Raw genomic sequence first — 17,193 nt, 5'->3', positions numbered from 1 at the left:
AGTCAAGCTGTGTTAAGATGCAGAAAGGGCAACACTGTGCCCTTTCTACCAGCACAGAGAATCAAACTGTATACTCCTCCACATGTGGTTTACCTGAGGCATTTCCAAGCCCAGATCCTGTGAGTCCAATTCCAAACTTCTTCGTCTTGTTTGTAAATTTCTTTCCAGCTTTACTTTTAATTCCAAGATCAAAGATGATTCTCACAATAAACAGCACGTTTTCCCAGAATGCCTTCAGTTCAATTGCTTGGGTCACCACTTTTTTAAAAAAATAATTTTGTAGTTCTGTCAAATAACAGAAAGTAATTTCACTGAGCTCCATTGAAAACAAGTTGACCTTTCAAAAGAACATTAATAAAGAACAATGTGCTTTAAATAAGTCTTATAGTTTTTTTCATTTTGTAGTATCTACTATTCTGAAGTATACCCTTTAACATTGTTTATTTCTAAAATAAGGTTGGTCAATAATCAATCAGCAGCTGAAAGCAATGACATACACCTATAATCCCAGCACTCTGGAGATGAGATAAAAAGATCACAAGGTTGGGCTACCCTAAGCTACAGAAGGTTTTAAGCCAGTCCAGGTTACTCAGAAAGACTCTGTATCAAATAAGCAAGCAAGTAAATAAATAAATCTGTAACAGTCTTTTTAAAATACTTTGATATATCCTCATCCTTTCTGTGATTTGAAAACTATTTTAGAGTCAAGCTCTCATTCCCTCCATCATCTTTTGAAAACCCATCGTAACATTTACTATATACTGACTATGAAAGTGAACTCCAGTTTCATCTCTTGTAACTCTACACCTGTCATACAAACAGGAAGAGAATTTAACATACCTTCTACATTAAACATCACATCTATAAGTTCAAGAACATTATCCTCTGATTTATACATAAAAGCTGTCCTTTAAAAGTTACTATTTTAGGCTACAAGGTGCTCTCTAGTTACTGCCTAGCCCAGTGACTTCATGAAGTATACGCAAACTATTGCCTCCAAAGAGAAAAATGGCTCCATTTTTAATGACCTGCATGTGGTAAATGGGACAAGAACTACTTTGCACAGTATTTCCAAGGGGTGGGCTAAGCTGACTGCAATCACTGGGCATGACATCTTGAAGAAGTGGAGGCTTTCTTCCCTTGTTTATGAAAACCTTAATGGAGAGAAACTGAAAAGCTACACCCAACTGCATCCTTTCTGGAAAGCGATTCTCAGAATATGATCCTAGAACCATCAACATCCACCCGGATGCATCAGAAATGCAGAATTACAGGCCTTAACCTTACCAGCAGGACATAAACTGAAGGTGTGGAGCTCAGCAGTGCACTTTAATAGATCCTCCTCATCTCCCTAGAGCTAAAAACCAGTGACCTGCTCTTGCTTTCATTCAGTCCAGACACAATGTCACTTCTTAAAAAAAAAAAGAAAAGCCATCACTCCTTAAATTGAACTGTCTTCTTAGGTTCTCACATTCAGGAGATTAGAGGAAAAGAGAGAACACTGTTCAAGACTGACTGCTTGAACAAATGAGAGAAGAGACTAATTGTTCTACTTAATTAGGCTAATGAACTAACAGTCATTTGTATTTCCTGGATGTCTGTTGGCCCTTCCACAGCTGGCTCTCACATCTACTTATACTGGTCCAGCTGAGGAAACACTGGCAAACGTGGTAGGCCCAGAAACAGAGTCCACAATGCTTTTCAGTCCAGTCAACAGTCTAAGACAGCCGTTCTCAATCTGTGGGTTGCAACTCCTTTGGTCTTTGACAAATCTCTATCTCCATAAATACTGACATTACGGTTCATAAGAGTAGCAAAATTATAGCTATGAAGTATCAACAAAAATAATTTTATGATTGGAGGTCACCACGACATGAGGAACTGTATTAATGGTCACAACATTAGAAAGGTTGAGAACTGCTGGTCTAAGGAGATAAAATATTATGCAGAACCCTGACAGACAAGCTTTTTTTTGCTCAGGTAACCTGACGGGGCCCAGCAGGTATATAGCCTACCACTACTCTCCCTCTGATTACTCTGGGAAGAAGTCATGTCATCTTTTCTAGACCTATTATTTAGTTCCAAAAAGGCAATTTCTTCATGCTACGCCTCTCAACTAAATTGACTAGTAAAATCCTGGTAATCTACATAACCTGACTATGGGGCTGTTACTTACTAAAATCTGAAACTTACCATTATAAGCACCAAGTTTTGAAACTGTGGGAAGAATGAAGTCCTAGTCAACATATACTTACTGGTGTCTACTAATGATGCTACCCTAATAGCCTGATCTAGCAGAGAAGCCAAAAAAGGGCAGACTTTGTTAGTCTCAGTTTTCAGCTGGATATTACACAGCACTGGGTGATAATAACAATTTTAGGATTCAGTTTTGTCATCTCTAAAAAGGGAAAAAGGAAAGGAGAAGAGAAGGAGAAAGGAAGGAAAGGGAAAGAAAAGAAAACATGTAATTGGTATGATGTCATGTTAGTAATAATGCCAGCTACCCAGAAAGCCTGAAGCAGAGGGTAGTGAATTCGAGGCCAGCTTGGGAAGTATACATAGCAAGAGACTCTAGTTCAGAGAGAGGGAGGGAGGGAAAGAAGGAGGGAGGAAGAAAGGACAATGGATTATATGATACAAAAGCAGAAGGGGGAATTATTTAGAAGCATGAATGAATAGAACACTGGGAGAAATGGATAAGAACGAAGTATAATTACACATATATACAAAAGTGGTTTAATAAAACACATTACATTGTAAGCAAAGGCTGACCAGATAGTTTAGTGGGCAAAGGCACTTGCTTCTCAAGCCTGAGTTTCATCCACAGATTAAGTAGAAGGAGAGAAGTGACTTTAAAAAGTTGTCCTCCCAACATCCACATGTACTCCTTGGAGCATGTACGTGAGAGTGCAGACACACACACATACACACAGTGAGAGAAAGAAATTTTTTAAAAATTGAAAGCCAAGGATAGGGCATGGTGCCCAAAGTTTTAATATCAACTCTCAGGAGATAGAGGCACGCAGATCTCTTTGAGTTTAGCCAGCCTGTCTACATAGTGAGTTCCAGGTCTGCTAAGGCTACACAATGAAACCTTGCCTCAAAATAAAATTTTATCTTATCTCTTACATCTGCAGTACAGGCTATTTTCCTTAATTATGTAACAAGAGTGGAAGATACAGGTATCTTCTCTAAGAATTACCATCACACAGCATCTCCCATGAGACACTGCTCTAAAACTGTATCATCTAATCCTTTTCCAGATAAAAGACAAACAAGGAAGTGGTTGCAGTTTCCCAGTCACTCTTCCTTTTGCTCACAGCACTGGCTTACCAGTTCTCAGGGAAGTTATGTGCATTTTTCAGGGGAGACAAAACTGGATCATCAGAATATCTGCCTAAAGAGGTTCTGGACCTGGGTTTTTAAAAAAATATTCAGAACTTTTTCTAGGTATCATATAATCAATTCTGCACTGGAGCCCAGCTCTGTTGAGACAGGGAGGTGGGGTCAGTAAATGTTGAGCAGCAATGGTACCTGAAGAAAAGATAGTTCCAATCACTTTTACAGCCCTGCCAGGTCCAGCTCTCGGGTCTTTGGTTCTCTAGACATAGGCTAAGGCTTACTATGCACGTCAGATAGGGTAACAGCTAAAGTAATATAGTACACACAGTCAAAAGACAGCTTACAGAAGTTCATCCCTAGCTCCATGCAAACAATTCATCATAAATGACTTCAAAAACAAAACCCAAGAGTTGACTGGTGAGCTCCAAGCCCCTGTGCCCCTGAAAGTTTTGGCTACTCCCTAGTCACATCAAGAAACACAGAAGTCTCTTTATAGACTAATTGAAATGTGGTGGCTCATGCCAATTATCTCAGCACTTGGGTAACTGAGGCAGGGGGATCATTGCTCAAATTCCAGGATAATCTGGACTACATAACAAGTCAGTGTCAGTCTGTCTCTCAGCATAAAAAAAGGAAAGAATCATATACATAAACACACACCCACACACCCTCTTTAAAATGAGTAAGCAGATCTACACATGACAGTCAGAATCCCTTTTTACTACAGTAGTTTAGGCCACTTACTCCTTTTAGTAATTCGAAAATAGCTCCCCTCAGTAGTAAACTGCCTTCTGAGTCATCCAACATCACCAGAGCAATGTTTAAAATTTTTGACACACCCAAGTGTATAGCTATTATCTAAAAAATGGAAAATAACAAGTGTTGAAAAGAACAAAAATAATCAGAACCCTCATGAACTGCTAGTAGAGATGTAAAATGGTACAGATGGTAAGGGAGAGTCTGGTAGTTTCTCAGTAAGTTAAAGGATTATCACGCGATCCAGAAAACTCTATTCTTGACTTAAACAGCAAACACCCACATTCATAGCAGCATTAAACATAATATCCAAGAAGTAAAAACAATTGAAATAGCCATCCATGTATACACAACAGAACAAGGACAAATGCAATTCTAACAGACATTACAACAAACCTTAAAAACACTATATTAAGTAAATTAAGTCTGATATAAAAGAACAGTTACAGTTTCACTTACATCAAGTGCCTAGAGCAGAGAAAATTCATAAAGACAGGAGGTAGAACAGAGGGATTGGAGTTGTGATTTAAAGGACAGAGTTTCTGTTTGAGATAGTTAAATGTTTGGAAACAGTGGTGATGGCTACACAACACAATTAATATACATACTTAAAAATGGTAAACTGGTTCCAAGAATGTTGGCTTATGCCTGTAGCCCCAGCACTCATGAGGCTGAGGCAGGAAACTGCCACAAGTTTGAAGTGAGCCTTAACTACACTGCAAGTAACACACCAGCCAGAATCACACAGTGAGACGCGTAACAAATGTGAAACGCTTTTATGTGTATTTTGTATTTCTAAATTACTGCTTTTTAATTAAAATTTTATTGTAAAGAACTTGCAAATAAAAGGTATCACACAGCAAGTCAGGCAGTGGTGGTGCACACCTTTAATCCCAGCACTCAAGAGACAAAAGCAGGTGGTTCTCTGTGAGTTCAAGGCCAGCTTGGTCTACAAGAACTAATTCCAGGACAGGCACCAACGCTACAGAGAAAAACCCTGCTAAATGGGAGGCGGTGGCGGGGAGGAGGCAGAAATCTTCTATAAATAAATAAATAAATAAACAACAACAAAAAAAAACCCTGCTATGAAAAACCAAAAAAATAGAAAATTAAAAAATAAAGATATCACATAGCAAGATTAGACAGATTCAAAGTCTATCCATTCAATGAACTAAAGTTAGAGTAGCCACACCAAAGCTATGCGGTTCACTTTGGATTTACATTTTCACAATCCATTGTATTTTTACGCGCTTACCCATCACACAGAAACAAAAAAAGTTCTTGACAAAGCTAAAACCAGGAAATTAGTTTTCTATCTTTTTTCCTAACTCATGTTCCATTACTTAAATTCCATTCTTTCTTATCACCTCATTACATATTTGTCCTTTCTTGATCTCCTTTCTGCATGTTTTATTACACCCATATGTACATAATGTGTATATGCACACATATGCATATTATAGGCTAGGAACTACATGAGGAACATGTGGATTCCTTCTGAGATTGTGTGGCCTTGATTAATATTATACATAGTAATCCACTTTATACATTTTCACTATCCATCTACCTGTTGATGGTGTAGTGATTCGAATAGGTATGGCCACCATAGACTCATGTTTTGAATGCTTGACCTACAGGGAGTTAGCACTGTTAGGAGATGTGGCCTTGTTGGAGTAGGTGTGGCCTTGTTGGAAGAAGTCTGTCACTAAGGAGGTGGACTCTGAGATCTCACATTTGCTCAAGCCACGCCCAGTATGACAGTTCACTTCATGCTGCCTGTATCTAGATGTAGACCTCTCAGCTACCTCTTCAGCAACATGTCTGCCTGCATGCTGTCTTGCTTCCCACCACGACATAATGGACTAAATCTCTGAAACTGCAAGCCTGCCCCAAATAAATGTTTTTCTTTATTAAGAGTTGCCATGGTATGAAGAAAGTATGGAATATCTACACATTAGAGTACTACTCAGCGGTAAAAAACAATGACTTCTCGAATTTTGCATGCAAATGGATGGAAATAGAAAACACTATCCTGAGTGAGGTATCCCAGACCCAAAAAGATGAACATGGGATGTACTCACTCATAATTGGTTTCTAGCCATAAATAAGGGTCACGGAGTCTACAATAGGTGAATCTAAAGAAGCTAAGTAAGAAGGGGAACCCAAGGAAAAACATATAGTTATCCTCTTGGCTAAGGGAAGTAGACAAAATTGCCGGGGAGAAAATTGAGATCTTGGGGTGGGGAGGGTTGGGAGTAAGGGGAGATGGGGAGAGAAAAGTTAGAAGGGAAGGAGGTCGGGCCTTGGGAAAGCAGGAGGATTGGGATAAAGGAAGGTTGGACAGGGGAGCACGGAACCACAATTCTTAGTTAAGAGAACCACTTTAGGGTTGGCAAGAGACCTGACCCTAGAGGGGCTCCCAGGTGCCCAAGCTGAGGTCCCCAGTTAGTTCCTTGGGCAGTTGAGAATAGGGAACCTGAAATGACCCTATCCTTGAGCAATACTGACGAATATCTTGCATATCATCATAGAACCTTCATCTGGTGATGGATGGAGATAGAGACAGAGACCCACACTGGAGCACTGGACTAACCTCCCAAAGTCCCAATGAGGAACAGAAGGAGGGAGAACATGAGCAAAGAAGTCGGGACCACGAGGGATGCACCCACCCACTGAGACAGTGGAGCTGATCTATTGAGAGCTCACCAAGACCAGCTGGACTGTGACTGAAAAAGCATGGGATAAAACTGGACTCTCTGAACATGGCGAACTATGAGGGCTGATGAGACGCAAAGGACAATGGCACGGGGGTTTGATCCTACGTAATGTGATGGCTTTGTGGGAGCCCAGCCAGTTTGGATGTTCACCTTCCTAGATATGGACGGAGGTGGGAGGTCCTAGGTCTTACCACAGGGCAAAAAACCCTGACTGCTCTTTGGACTGGAGAGGGAGGGGGAAAGGAGTGGGGGGAGGGGGAGAAGGGTGGGAGGAGGGGGCGTAGGGGGGGAGGAGGGGGAGGGAAATGGGAGGCTGGGAGGAGGTGGAAACTTGTTTTTTTTTCTCCTTTTCTCAATAAAAATATATATATATATATAAAAAAAAAGAGTTGCCATGGTCTCTTCACAGCAATAGAAACACTAAGACAGATTGACAACTAGGTTGCTTCCAATTCCTTGCTATAGTGAATAAAGCAATAAACACAGGGTTACAAATTTTCAAGTATTTTAGACAAGAAATATCAATGCACTATATACTATTATGTAATCCACAGGACATTGTTAATTTGTTCTGTCCTAATCTTTACTAGTCTGTACTCCAAATTTTTTTAAGTCTTTAAACTATAGAGATAAACCATTCTAAAATACGGAGACTGACACTGGGCACATTGGCTCACATCTGCAATAGCAGCTTTCAGTAGGCAGAGGTAAGATCTCTGAATCTGAGGCCAGCATGGTCTACACAGCAAGTTCTGAAACAGTCAAGGTATGAATAGAGAGATTCATAAAAACAAACGAAAAACAGGTGGAACTGTCCCAAGAACTAATTTAAATAATGGGTTTCTCCAGAAGCTTAAAGGAAGAAAGAAAGCAAACAAAAGAAGGATGGAAAGAGACAGATGTGAGGAAAGGAGAGAGAAGGGGAGGAAGACAGAAGGAGACACTAAGGCTAAACTACTGATTTAGTCACATATAAAGCTTACACAATGGGTGCACCCAAGGAGACCTCTCTTGTTTGGCAAGAAAGGCAGCTTACCAACCACCTAAGTACCTTAGCCAACCAGAACCCATCTGTCACACATGGTTCACTTCACTCACTATCTTCAAAAGTTCTTTCCCCTTTGAAAACCACTCTACTCTGGTCAAAATAATCCTTTCAACATTAATCAAGCCACTACTTGCTAGTACAGCAGAGCTAAGAGCTCCCAAGAACTTCACACCATTGAGGAAGCAAAAGCTTCTGCAAGAATGCACTGGGGGAAGTTCCCTCACAATGCAGTCCTGCTCTTGTATAAGAACTTCAGGAAAATCACATTTTACACTTCAATAGCATACTTTAGATTCAAAAATTTACAGGTATATAAATTCCAAAATATACTATTACAGTTTGAGCCAAGAATTCCCCCCTCCCCTGACCCAACACACTGGGCTTCTCTGTGTAACAGCTCTGGCTGTCCTGAAACTATGCTCTGTAGACCAGGCTGGCCTTGAACTCACAGAGATCTGCCTGCCATCATTACCTTCTGAGTGCTGGGATTAAAGGCATGCACCGCCCAGCAAAAATTATTAGTGTAAGACCCTTATTATTTCTCAAGTCTTGCAGTCCCACTGCTAACAGCTCTTAAAGATAAAAGACAGACACGAAAAGATGAGACTAAGAAGACAGATTAGATTTTGTTCTTAAAGATCAAGGGAGTGAATAGGAGAGCTGAGGTGAATATGAACAAATGCAGTGTATGCACGTATTAAATTCTCAAAGAATAAATATTATTAAATATAAAGATCAAAAGGTATTTGAGTGGCCCAAACAGCACTGAGCCACTGTGATCCTTCTGCACGCCTACCCTGTAAAACCCCTTTATTGAATAGTCAATTCAAGTCTTCTATTAGCTTCACAAGAGTTTTTAAAATATAAGGGCTGAATGAGGTTTGCAACCAAAAAATAAATAAAAAGAATAAAAGTCACATTCTGCTGATAATTCTGAGGACCTGAGAGAATCTAAATCTCAAAACTGCTCTCTCAGAGCTGAAGAGATGGATCACTGATTAAGGGCACTTGTTATTGCACAGGTTCAATTATCATCATGTTAGCACACAGTCATCTGTAACTCCAGTTCCAGGAGATCTAAAGCTCTCATCTGACATCTGTGCATATTAGATATATATACTGTGCACCAACATACATGTAGTCAAAACACTCACACACATAAGATAATATTTTTTTAAAAAGTGATCTTTCTCCTTGAACTGAGGTCTTGAAGACACAAGATTTCTCATACATTTGTTCAATTCCTTTAAAAGACTAGGGGGGTAAAGTCCTTTTAACCAATAGAGAAGATATCAACACACCTTTCTGGAATAATTTAAGTTAGAAGGAAGAGTTACTTTGTTTTGAATATTTAAAATTTTTATTTAGTCATTTTAACAAAAAGGAATTTTTAACAGTCTACAGTATAAAAAAGTCCAAATGATCCCTTAACTAAACCCCAATTGTCTTAGTCAGGGCTACTATTGTTGTAATAAAACCCCATGACCAAAGCAACTTGAGAAGGAAAGTAAGTATTTGGCTGATACAGCCACATCACTATTCATCATGAAAGAAGTCAGAAAAGGAAAAAAAGCAGGGTAGGAACTTGGAGGCAGAGGCCATGCAGGAGCGCTGCATACTGGCCTGCTCAACCTGCTTCCTTTCTCAAACCAGCCCAGGGGTGGCTCCATCACAATGGGTTAAGCCGGAAGGGCTACTTATTTCTCAAAACCACTGACTACAAGACTTTAGGGGTATTCTGTAACCTGGGCTTACGCATTTCAATTGTTCCAGAGCATAGGGCCACTGAAAAAATCTTGACAGAAGCAGAGACTGCATTTCCAACCCAGAGACTTTTAGTGATCACTATGGACAAAATATTCAGCTTATATTTGTGCCACTGTTTACAGATTCAAGGTGCAAGACAGAATCTGGAGAAGTAACAGGAGTCAGCATTTTGGTAAAATTATTCTGGTCAAAGTACATCGTTGTCTATTTTATACGAATTAAAAAAAAAACCACTTCAGTAAGAGTAAGAGATCTGCCTAAGGTCATTAACTAATGATGCCTCTCAACAAACCTACCACCACAGACACTCTTCTCTCAATCCTAAATTTCCCTCAGCTTCCAAATATGCATGCATGTGCCTACCACCTTCAGCTAGGGTATCTGTGCTAACACCCCACCACCTCATAGACACTATGCCAGCAACTCCATCCAAGTGCTCCTGCTCCAAATTAGAACCATCTTTCTCTGACAGTCAGATGTGGAGGACTGATCTCAGATTCAACTCTTCCTTAACCATTTTACTAATTTATGCTGCACGTTTTTTATTAATAAAGATATACTGAACACTTACCTAACAATGAACACAAATAATCTAAGTTTAACCCTGAATCATTCCAACATTTGCCTATACAATTTTCCTCTCTCTAGGTCTTAGGCTTCAGGTTTTTTTTTCTTTTTCCTCTCCCCCCACCTTGTTATTTTAAGATACAGTTTCATTGTGTAGTCCTGACTGGCCTGGAACTCACTATGTTCATCGGGCTAGACAACTCAGAGATCCTTCCGCCTCTGCCACTGTACCCAGCCCTATTTTCCTAAAGAAAATCAGGCTGCCCTCCAACTCAATCCTTTGGTCTGTGCCAGCTGAATGCTGGAATCACATATAAATGCTACCACACCAGGCATGAGGCCCTGTTTTGAAGTTATTCTCTCCCTTGCCTGCCAGATCTTAGTACTGTACTCCTAAGTCTGTAATGTCTAAAATATTCAAGATAACAAGTGAAACAATCTTCCCAACCATATCTTCCACTTTAAATAAGCATGACTATTAGACTGACCTTACCAGCTCCCTGGCACCCTTCAGATGCTTACAATCCAACCTTGCCCCCTGAAGTCTCTCCAACAGAGAGACCTGGCTTGTGTATGTTTGTTCACAGCTTTCTTCTTCCTTGCTTTCACTGACAGTGACATCTCTGACTAACCATCATAGTCCTATTTCATTATAGTTCCAAAACTAATGTCTTTTGTGGGACAGAAATTGGGCAGCTTTGCTTACAATGAATGAAAAATCTCTGAAACCACAGATCCTTGGGGACAATGAGTCAGAAGTAGTAAAGCACTCTTCATACGCAATGAGGTCATTAAAAAGAAGTCTGACATTCAATACTTACTTATTGAGCGCAGCACTCCACGTGTGCCAAGTTATCTTACAATAGCTTCCTAATTTGTATTAAAAACACTAATATCAGATAATAAAAATATCAAAAGTTGAATTCTTTTTTATTTCCCAGAAAACTCTGTATTTACAGGCCTAAAATAATTTTAGTTTAGGGAGAACAGGATGAAGAAATATAATTTAAAATGTAACTAAAGTAGGCAAAGGTCCATAGCTTTAATCCTAGCACTCAGGAGGCAGAGGCAGGTGGGTCTTTGTGAATTCAAGGTCAGCCTGGTCTACAGAGTAGGTTCCAGGACAGTCAGAACTACACAGAGACCCTGTCTCAGGAGGAAAAAAAAAGGAAAAAACCAACTCAATCCAGGCTTTGAACTGACATAAAATTCATTTATTCCAATTGTTTAAGAGAATCCAGCTCCTTCAACAGATGATTTTCTCAAGTGTTCTACAGAAATCTATAAAACACAAGAAAAGAAATAAGAGCAGCAGCTTGAAAATTCACACTGGTGCAAGCTTCAATAAATACAGAGTATACACCAAGACCAGGAAATTCCTGAAGGTAGCCTCCCAACTCTAGCACTCCTGTCTTCAGGACTCTAGCTGCTCTTCAAAACTTACTATGACCTTCTTTTTGGATTTCACCCCTTTTCAATAATGAAACTGGCTGTATCATAAGCATGATACTAAGGCAGCAGGTTTATAGCAGGTTTATAAACACAGGGCTAGAGGAACTACTGAGTGATATTTGCAGTTGCCTCTTTTCAAGTCAAACACAAAAGCTAAGTGTCACTTTAGTTTATTGCCCAGAAAGACTTTTATGAAAAGGAGATTTTAGATTAAATACTCTACTTAAGATGAACACTGTGGTAGCATATCAGCATGATGATTTGAAGCCATCTTAGATGACCACTGAGTTTCACAGTCTGGGCTACATTAAGATCTTGTCTGAGAAACTAACACTAGGGGCTGGAGAAATGGCTCAACAAAACAGGTTGGGCCTTTTCCAGAGGCCTGGGGTTTGGGTTCCAGAACCCACTTTGAGTGGCTCAAAACTGACTATAACTTCAGCTCACGGGGATCCAACAACCTTTTTTTGTCCTCCATCAAAACCCATATGCATGTGGCATACACAGGTAAAAATAAAACTTCAGGAAAAAAAACCTGGCCTAGTGAGATGGCTCCGTGGTCATTTGTTCTTATAGAGGACCTGAGTTTGGTTCCTAGAACCATATCAGAAACCTTATAACCACTTCTAACTCCTGCTCCAGAGGTTCTCATCCCCTCTTCTGGCCTCAGCGGGCACATGTCACACGTACGATACAGATCCTTTCTTTCTTCCTTTCTTTCTCTCTCTCTCTCTTTTTTTTTTTTTTTTTGGTTTTTCGAAACTGGGTTTCTATGTATCTCTGAAGCCTGTCCTGAAACTAGCTCTTGTAGACCAGGCTGGCCCTGAATTCACAGAGATCCGCCTGCCTCTGCCCCCGAGTGCTGGGATTAAAGGCGTGCGCCACCACCGCCTGGCTTAACCTCTATTTCTTTTATTTTTACCTTTAATTTTTGGCTTTTTGAGACAGGTTCTCTGTGCATCTTTGGCTGTCCTGGAACTCCCTCTGTAGACCAGGCTGTCCTTAAACTCACAGAGATCTGCCCCAGCTACATTTTTAATCTTTAAACAATAACAACAATAAAATCTAAAAGCAGTGGCTCAAGCCTATATTCCAAAGCTCAAGAGGCTGAGACAGAAACAGTGCATGCCTGTAATCCCAAGACAGGGAGGAGTTTCTAAAATCAGCCTCAATTACACAGTAAGTTCAAGGACAGCCTAAGACACGTGAGAGATTGACTGGAAAAGAAGTAAAACTAAAAGCGGAAGACTCAAAATGTCAGATTTCATAGTTTTGGGTTTTTTTTTTTTAACATTTTAAGATTTAATTGGTGGAGGGAGGGGAAAAGCAGGGAGGGAGCAGAGAAAAATGTAGAGTTCAATAAAAATCAATTTTAAAAAAGTGAGTAAACCTGTGAGGGTGCCAAAAAATTTTAATTGGCAGTACTTAATTTGGAAATTTCAATCACATTTCTAATTCCTATTATCATTCTCTTGCGGGGGGGGGGGGGTGGTGGCAGACCTAACCACACTGGGCACATACTCCCAAGAGGATGACCACTGAACCCTGGTGAGACTTCCTCTAAACTATGCTCCCTAGTTTGCTCTACTCTCTCCCCAGACCATTCATACATAGGCATCTAAGCTGATAGATGCTCTAACTATTGATCTTACACACCGTCAATTTATGAAGGTAGCCACCTTTAGGAATTTTCTCACAACAGTTTTTTTGCACGGATGTCAAGTAAAAGGTGGCTAATATTAGAAAAGTTATTTAAAAGACTAGCACAGCTGGGTGGTGGCAGTGGCACGTGTCTTTAATCAATCCCTGCACTTGGGAGGCAGAGGCAGGTGGATCTCTGTTGAGTCTGAGGACAGCCTGGTCTATACATCAAGTTCCAGGACAGCCAGGGCTACACAGAGAAACCCTGTTTCTAAAAACTAAAAATATTAGTACAAAAATGTTTTCACCCAGGCTGGAGAGAGAGATGGTTCACTGGTTAAGAGCACTGACTGCTCTTCCAGAGGACCTGGGTTCAATTCCCAGCACCCACATGGCCGCTCACAACTGTCTATAACTCCAGTTCCAGGGAACCCGACACCCATGGCAAAACACCAATGCACACAAAGTAAGTTAAAAAATGGTTTCACCCACCATTCACAATGGCCTAAAATCTGGATCAACTCAACCACCAAAAACAGGTGAGCAATCACTGATATGGCCACAGGATAACTTTCGAGGACCAAACTGACACACAGGGAGGGCCTCTCAAGTGCATCAGCAGCCAGAGTCTGCAGTGCATGACTTCATTTATATGACATTCCATTGCTGAACATAACATGACAAAGCAATTTCATGCCTGGGGCCTGGGACCTGTGGTGAGGAAGGAGGGCTAACCTCAAAGGAGGCACTGTACAACGACAGGAATATTACAGATTTAATCACAGCAGTACCTAGATGGTAGCATTTATTAAAACTCAAAATTCTGTTAACTTTTTGTCCCCCACTTCCATTTTTTGGGGGGAATGGGAAGTATTGAATCTGAATGAAATTTCATTTATGTGACCTTCTTTAATACTGATTTAAAACAGGTATCTATCTGGGCATAGTAGCCCATCCTTGTAACCTCAACACTCAAAGAGACTCAGGCATGTGGATTACCACGAGTTAAAGGCCAGCTTGGGCTACAGAGTATTTCTCACCAGCCTGGGTCACATTATGAGACCCTGTGTCAAAAAGCAAAATAAGGTGGATGTGGTGGCACTTATTTAGTCCCAGTACTCAGAAGACAGGTGGATCTCTGGGAGTTCTAGGCCAGTCTGAGCTACATAGTGAGTGCAAGGCTAGATAAGGCTGCATAATAAGGCCCCGTCTCAAAAAAAAAAAAATTAAGTTAAAAAAACAAAACAAAATAACAACAACAAAAAAATGAAGGCTGGATTGACAGCTCACTTGCCACCAGGCTTGATGATCTGAGTTTAATTACTGCAGACCTACATGGTAGAAAAAGAGAACTGATGCCTAAGACTTTCCTCCATAAACACGCCATTGCATATGTGCACACAGGTACACATTCATAAACAAATGCAACAGAAAAAATGAAAAAACAAAATAAAATGAAAGAGTAAAAGTAAAACCTAAAAGCAGAAGAAATGAGGATAAGGGTCAAAAATCACAGGTATTTAGGTACCTATAAATAAGAAAGAAGCAAAAGGTGGGTGGGTCAGATACTAGCCAGAGATTAAAAGAAAAACTAAAAACTAGGGAAGAAACCAAATGTGCTGGAACATGCCTAAAATCCTAGCACCTCAAGTAGGGAAAATGGCACAAGTTTGTGGCCCTTCTGAGGTCACTGTCTCAAAAAAAAAAATCACACACACACCTCCCAAAAGAAAGCGTTGTGAAAAGAGAACTAATGAAAGTTAGAGTGTGTCGGAGTGAGATGACAGAGAGAAAAAGAGAGACAAACCAGGAACTTAACCATTCAGAGCAGATCTCAAGAAAATTAGAGGACTCTGTGGAAGCAAAAGTTCTTTCCTCCTAAATCTCCCATATCCGCTCCCATGCCACAGCCCCAGTGTCTACACATCTTGTATACTTTCTCAATGAGACCAGAATGCTTCCCTTATCATTCCTTAGAACTTAGGTCAGTCCCACCCACCATTTCTGTGAAGACTCTCCAACTTCAACAGAGTTAAACACTAAGTTCTGAAATGCTGCCTTAACACTGGCTGCAGCAGTCACTGTGTCCCCTACTCTATGGACAACTTGTTTCCAAGAGTAAGAGCAAAAACTTCACTGAAAATAACTCTAAAAACCTGTTAAATGGGCCAGGCAATGTATTCGCAGCACTTGGGAGGCAGAAGTAGGTAGATCTCTGTGAGTTAAGGGCCAGCTTGGTCTACAGAATGAGTTCCAGGACAGCCATGACTATATAATGAAAACCTGACTCGAAAAGCCAAAAACCAACCACCAAACAGAGAAAAAAAACCCCTAAAAGTTGGGTTCAAAAAATGGATCAGTGGATAAAACGTCTGCTGCATAAGCACAAAGACCTGAGTTCATATCCCCAGTGCTCATGTAAAAGCAGGTGTGGGTGCTGTAACCGCAGCCTTGCGACTATGTCTGGTTGGGGGAAACAGTAGTTTCCTAGAGTTCACTAGCCAGTCAGTTAGCCAACTCTAGGTTCAGTGGTAAATTCTGTCTTAAAGTAGTCTACTTTGTGAAATCCGTACAATCATGCACACTCTTTGGAATTCTTTCCTTTCCCTAATAAGTCTGTTCATTCTACTACAAAAAAAAAAAAAAAAAAGGAAAGTGAGAGGGTAATGATAGCTCAGTAAGTAAAGGTGTTTGCTATGCAAACCTGTTACTCTGAGGTCAATTCCTGAAACCCACATAAAAGTGGAAGGAGAGGCAGGCGGATCTCTGTGAGTTCGAGACCAGCCTGGTCTACAGAGCTAGTTCCAGGACAGGCTCCAAAGCCACAGAGAAACCCTGCCTCGAAAAACCAAAAAAAAAAAAAAAAAAAAAAAAGTGGAAGGAGAGAACCAACTTCACAAAGTTGTCACACCAAAATACACATAGCCACATCATGTACGACAAGGGCATAAATCATGTGAGAGTGACTGAGGAAGACACTTCATCAACATCTGACTCCACAGCCTCCTACACATACACTACAAACACACACCACACAAAATAGTAGCATTGTAAAATTCCACATAATTCTTTTTGTTTGTTTTGTTTCGTTTTTCAAGACAGGGTTTCTCTGGGTAGCTTTGGAGTACGACCTGAAACTCACTCTGTAGACCAGGCTGGCCTTGAACTCACAGAGATCTCTCCAGCCCCTCTACATGAATCTTATGAACAGAAGTACACCCACCCTCTAATTCTTCCCTATCATCATAAGAACTTCTAAAAAAAAATTATTCTTGTAGTGTTTCAAAGTCCTCAGTGAATGGCAAGTCTGTGATAGAGAAGGTTGCAGGTTCATTAGGAAGAGCGAGCAGCAGCAAAGGTTTATTTAGAGCAGCACCTCAGACCCTCAGACACAGTATTATACTCAAGGCACACGGAAACACCCAAGAAACCCAAAGGGTAAAATCAGTAAGCTTGACCACTGTGGTGGTGCACGCCCACCACTCAGGCAGGTAGAGCTCTGAGTTCAAGGCCAGCATGGTCTACAGAATGAGTTCTAGGAGAGCGAGAGAAATACCCTGTCTAGAAAAAGATAAAGGAACAGCAAGCATCCTGACACACATCTTTAGTCACAGTACTCAGGAGGGGAGGCAGATGGAGCTTTTTGAGCTCAAGGCCAGGCACCATTACATAATTAGATCCTATTTTAAGAAAGAAAAGATAATTAAGTGAAAATACAATCCTGAAACAAAAGGTATCAAAGCACTGTTGGTGTTAAAAGTACAAAATAATTGGACATTGGTGTCTCATGTCTGTAATCACAGCACCTGAGAGGTGGAGGCAAGAATATCAGGAATACGAGGCCAGTTTTAGCTACACAGAGAAGTGCAAGCCTAGCCTGAGACTGTCTCAAAAGAGAGACAT

At 40.5% G+C, this 17,193-nt stretch overlaps 1 protein-coding gene across 4 annotated transcripts in view; it reads right to left on the bottom strand.

Annotated features, from left to right (window-relative positions):
* Crebrf (CREB3 regulatory factor) overlaps positions 1 to 17,193 on the bottom strand; it is an 83,071-nt gene that overhangs the window by 43,596 nt on the left and 22,282 nt on the right. For all 4 annotated transcript variants that reach the window (XM_041676652.1, XM_041676650.1, XM_041676649.1 and 1 more), the window contains exon 2: positions 94 to 285. In XM_041676652.1, coding sequence (XP_041532586.1) covers positions 94 to 102 — 9 coding nt within the window. In that variant the 5' untranslated portion in view covers positions 103 to 285. The remainder of the gene's footprint in view (positions 1 to 93; positions 286 to 17,193) is intronic.

Source organism: Microtus oregoni, unplaced genomic scaffold, assembly GCF_018167655.1.
Source record: "Microtus oregoni isolate MIOR12 unplaced genomic scaffold, Mior012 000027F_ref0000203, whole genome shotgun sequence".
Taxonomy (NCBI): Eukaryota; Metazoa; Chordata; class Mammalia; order Rodentia; family Cricetidae; genus Microtus; species Microtus oregoni.
The sequence above is the reverse complement of the archived record's forward strand: the minus strand, read 5'-3'. Positions and strand labels throughout refer to the sequence as shown.